Source organism: Eptatretus burgeri, chromosome 9, assembly GCF_056783735.1.
Source record: "Eptatretus burgeri isolate ZD-2024b chromosome 9, Ebu_testis_v1, whole genome shotgun sequence".
NCBI classification, from domain to species: Eukaryota; Metazoa; Chordata; class Myxini; order Myxiniformes; family Myxinidae; genus Eptatretus; species Eptatretus burgeri.
This window is the reverse complement of record NC_140969.1, coordinates 67081785-67086784: the sequence shown is the minus strand read 5'-3', so window position 1 is coordinate 67086784 and position 5000 is coordinate 67081785. Positions and strand designations below refer to the sequence as shown.

The following is a 5000-nucleotide window of genomic DNA, read 5'->3' as shown; positions in this document are numbered from 1 at the left end:
TGAAAACCCGAGAACTCTCCGGGAATTTTCCCCCGCGCGCCAAGAAGGGAGGGCGAAGGCCCCGGGGCGATAAAGGGCTGCGTTGGAACGCCGAGGAAGAGAGTGGGCAGTTGCCAAGCTGATGAGAGAGTCTCTCTCCTTTGTCTCCTTGGCGAGTCGGTGTGGAGAGCGCCAGAGTTGAGTGTTGGAGTCCGGAGTGAGTAGAATTGGACAGAGGAGTTGGTGGAGCCTAGTCGGAGAAAACCACTTGAGTTTGAGTGCAGTTCGGGCTTGAGTGCTGAGTCGAGTTCGGAAGTGGAGCTCGAGGGCAGTGGAGTCGGGCAGAGACACCGAGGGTCGCCAAACCAGGGCCCAGTGAGTCACCACGAGGGTTGCCAGGTAACCTGCACGGCCTTGCGGAGCTCCTTCGGTCTCCCAAGCTCCGAGGAACATTAAAGGCTTACGGGCCCAGTTCTCCCTTTTCTTTTCTGGGGTTTTTGCATGGAAGTCTTGGCGCCTTGTCCTTTAAGTAGGATTGTTATAAGTGCATGTACATACTGAGTAAACAACGGCTGTAGGTCTTTTTGCTCGTGTCCTATCCCCATCCCCCCCCCATTGCTCTATTGACTGCATGCGTGTAAAATAAATACCCCCATTGTTGAATATTCATCTGCTCATGGCGTCCCTTCCTCCATTGAACTGCCATAATTGCGTTCGGAATAAATAGCTGGTTTTTAACACCAATAAGATAATCGGGTCCAATGGGGCTTGGCGATAGTAAACCGCTCGGCAATCGCAGACGGAAGGAGCTGCTTAAAGCGGCTCGTTTCCGAGCAGGTCCCGTTGAGGTACAACCTCTCGGTAGTCTGTCCACGCGAATAATTAGGTAAATCGACAATTCGACGATCGACCCTGTAGTGCGGGCAGAGCATTGACAAGGTTGTGGTGTGGTTAAAAAGACACCCGTCGCGGGATTTCGGCGTTGAACCGAAAGCTGCGACTGGATTGCCACGTTCGGCGGGTGCGCGCGGCCGCAATTAGCTAGAGGCGGTCGCCCGCACGCGGGTGGCGAGAATCCACAACACTGGTGTCAGGAGTGGGATTCCGATTAATCCCTCCTCCAAACTAAATTAACGGAACCGGATCAAGGGTGTGCAAGGCGACCCTCCGGTTCCATTAAATTACGAGCATACAAATTTTTTATAACCAATACGCAAAATAGCAGCTCAAGGCGAGTGGGGGCAGGGTGGTTTAGGAAATAAGTTAGATGAACCCATGGTCCAGGACACCACCATGCAGGAGAAACCCGTACCAGAAGGTTGGAAAAAGTGGCAATGCCGTTCATCTGGTTATTTTTATTATTTCAACCCTCTCACTAATCATTGGCAGTGGCAGCACTCAGGGCAAGAGACTGCGCAGCAGAGTATGGATAAGATGAGTCAACTGATGGAGATGATAACACAGATGAGGGATGAGATGCGGGCATGGAGAGAGAATAAGCTGGCGATGGATTGCAAAATGGCGGCACCACGTGTTGGAGCGAACGAGCTGGGGGGAGTGTGGATTGTGTCCGGCCCTCGATGGAGGAGAGTAAGGGCAAGGTCATGACGAGCGACGTCGTAATTAATGGGGAGACCGAAATGTGTAAGACGAGACACGAGATGAGGACGTCTGAAAAATTAAGAGACGAAAAGCCAGGAAGAAACGGAAATAATAATAATAATAATAACCCCCCCCCCCCTTGCTTCATTGACTGCATGCGTGTAAAATAAATACCCCCATTGTTGAATATTCACCTGCTCGTGGCGTTCCTTCCTCCATTGAACTGCCATAATTGCGTTCGCAATAAATAGCTGGTTTTTAACACCGATAAGATAATCGGGTCCAACGGGGCTTGGCGATAATAAACCGCTCGGCAATCGCAGACGGAAAGAGCTGCTTAAAGCGGCTCATTTCCGAGCAGGTCCCGTTGAGGGACAACCTCTCGGTAGTCTGTCCGCGCGAATAATTAGGTAAATCGACAATTCAGCGATCGACCCTGTAGCGCGGGCAGAGCATTGACAAGGTTGTGTTGTGGTTAAAAACACACCCGTAGCTGGATTTCAGCGTTGATCCGAAAGCTGCGACTGGATTGCCACGTTCAGCAGGCGCGTGCGGCCGCAATTAGCTTAAGGCGGTCGCCTGCACACCGGGATGGCGAGAATCCACAACTATATATATATATGTATGTATGTATGTATGTATGTATATATATATATATATATATATATATATATATATATATATATACATATATATATATATATATATACATATATATATATTGTAATTATCATTATCTTTTTCAATATTGTCATTATTATTATTATTATCATGATTATGTATCATTATGTACTATTATTATTATTATTATTATTATCATCACTATGTACCATTGTCATTCTCAATAATATTGTTATTTTATCATTCTTATCATTATGTTCCATTATAATTGTCATTATGTATCATTATCATTATCATTTCAATAATATGTAATTAATACACCTACTCACGTTCGATGCGGACAAACGAACCCAAATGCAATGCCCTCTTCTCTGGCGAAGGTAATAATGTACCATACCGAATGCAGTGGTGCTGTTTTACATTCTGCCTGGTTCCACCTTCTTTGACCTCATCATATTGCATGTTTTTGTTGGCACCATGACCTAATTCTAAATCCCTGAACTGACTGCTGGGAAGGAAATGGCAAACCACTGAACATATAATGGCAAACTGTACCGAGTCTGTCACTGGAGTACGGTACATGGGGAGAGAGAGAGAAAGAGAGAAGTTGTAAAACTGAAGTTGTTATTGAGAAGGAATGATATTTCCACATTGATTTTGAAAACTTACATCCTCAGGAGCAGCAGAAGATCATTCTGCAAGGCAAGCAGCAAGCTCTGATGCAGCTTGGGGCTGCTGCTGGAGGCCACCCGGTACCTGCTTTACCTGTACCTGCTTTACCAGCATCTGCTGCCCCTACTGCAACTCCATCGCTTCCTTCACCCGGACAAGCCCACACCATCATTTTGACCAGTGCACCCACGCCGGTGACTCAACTGCAGCTGCCCATCATGAGTACACAGGCACAATCAACCATCAGGCAGAATCAACCACAGCAAACCAAGACCATCATTTTGGGTATAACTTATAAAGGGATTTGTAGGGACGATTTAGAACTTGTAGAGTCAGTTTATCAGCTCTGTGTAAAGGCTTGGCCACATCAACCGATTTACTCCAATGCGATGCAATTGAACAGTCGTGCGATAATTGTAGGGAATTGTGAAAAGTTGCCATGCTTACAATGCACCAGATCACACCAACCAACGCACCAGGACACGGCAAGTGATGCCAATGGACCGGCAATTGTAACTTGCGCTGTGAAAAGCAAGGTGAGGAATGATTGGTTCCTCTGCTGCACGTCAAAAGCCAAGGATGCGATTGTTGATTGGTCCCGATTATTAATGATTGGCGTATCAAGTACAGTACTCAAGGGTCTCTGCCACTTCACTTGACCCTTATTTTTTCAGAAATATGATTGTAATAATATTTAGATGTAATGTTGTACAAAGTAGGTTTGTTTTTGTTTTTTTTTCTGCCATAGTTGAATTGGCTCATCCTCACGTTCTTCAGTCCAGGATATCTCCATTTTGGTTTGGGAAGAAAGCACGTACCAGTGTTGTTCACTCTGATTGGCTCGGCGAGAGCACATTCGTCCACTCGTTTCGTGAGGGCATCCACCCCAACGGACGAATAGCACCTACAACCAGGATGAAACATCCGACAGGTCCTGATGCAACACAGTTTTACATGGCTGGACATCCACACCAACTGATTTTCTATGACAAGACCGTCCAGTTGCGTCTCGTTGGAAGAAATCGTTTGGTGTGGCCAAGCCTCAAGTGATACATCATCGAAGAACAAATCCCTTTCGTAATTCGGCTTATTTACTCAGTTATTTTGTGTATTCATTTCAAAATTCAAGTGAATTGGCCCCTATTAAGTGAAAGTGTATGCAACATTTATTTGTAGTAATACCAGGATCTCAGAGGACTCCAATCATTTTGTTTTTTAAAGAATTAAAATCTAGTTTGGTCCACTTTTTATTCCATTGTGTTCATGTGGAATGATGTTTTGCCTGAAAAAACCCACAGAAGTCATTCGTTAATTGCCTCCTTATTTTGCTTTTTAAAAAAAATTGAATGCTACATTAGAATTCAGGTTTTGCATATCTAAATATGCTGCAATTTGAGTGAGTTTTCTTTCAGGTGAATCCCAACAACATGTTTGTCTTTAGCCCCACCAGGGCCGTTATCTGTGGATGGGAAGACTATGACCTTGGGAGTTATGAGAACAGCTTCCATTCCAGGGAAAAACAATGCAATGCAACTCAAGAGTGCCGTGCCTCAAGTTGGAGACATCGATGCACAGGTGGGAAATCATCATGTGCTGCAGGATAAGAAGTCACCAGTGATCTTTGAGCACTTAGCTGGATGTGTATGTATTGGAGATCAATGAGGGGAGATATATGGTATCATGGTTTGGATAAAAATAAAATAAAATGGGAGCATTCAAATAAATTTCACATTGACGTCTTTAGGGTTGTGTATATGTTTTGCTTATTACCTTCAGGTCAAATACAGTGTTGAATTTCAACCCGTGATGAAAATATTATTTTGTAACATCTGTGTTGAACACCTGAGAGTCGCATTCTGTGATGGAAGTTTGGAAATGGTCAATAAGCAGTATAAAGTGTAACATTTACGATTTGTTTTATTCACATAATTTATGACTTGGCACTTTTGGCTTTGCTCATTTTGTTGTTGTTTTTAACTTTTTCAGCTGCTGCAGAGGTTTTAGTCTTTGTGTTGTTTTGTTTCAGCGAGAGATACACAATGATAGTTCTATTTTAACCTCCATGCCCCCTTTTCCTCGGGATACCAGTTTCATTGTGGGGTGGGGGGGGGGGGCTACAGGTGAAC

General features: G+C 44.6%; 1 protein-coding gene across 7 annotated transcripts in view; it reads left to right on the top strand.

The window, feature by feature from the left end:
* Nucleotides 1–5000, top strand: part of LOC147020269 (uncharacterized) — a 178986-nt gene that overhangs the window by 129447 nt on the left and 44539 nt on the right. For all 7 annotated transcript variants that reach the window (XM_085895524.1, XM_085895523.1, XM_085895522.1 and 4 more), the window contains 2 exons: nt 2880–3159; nt 4316–4449. In XM_085895524.1, coding sequence (XP_085751650.1) covers nt 2880–3159; nt 4316–4449 — 414 coding nt within the window. The remainder of the gene's footprint in view (nt 1–2879; nt 3160–4315; nt 4450–5000) is intronic.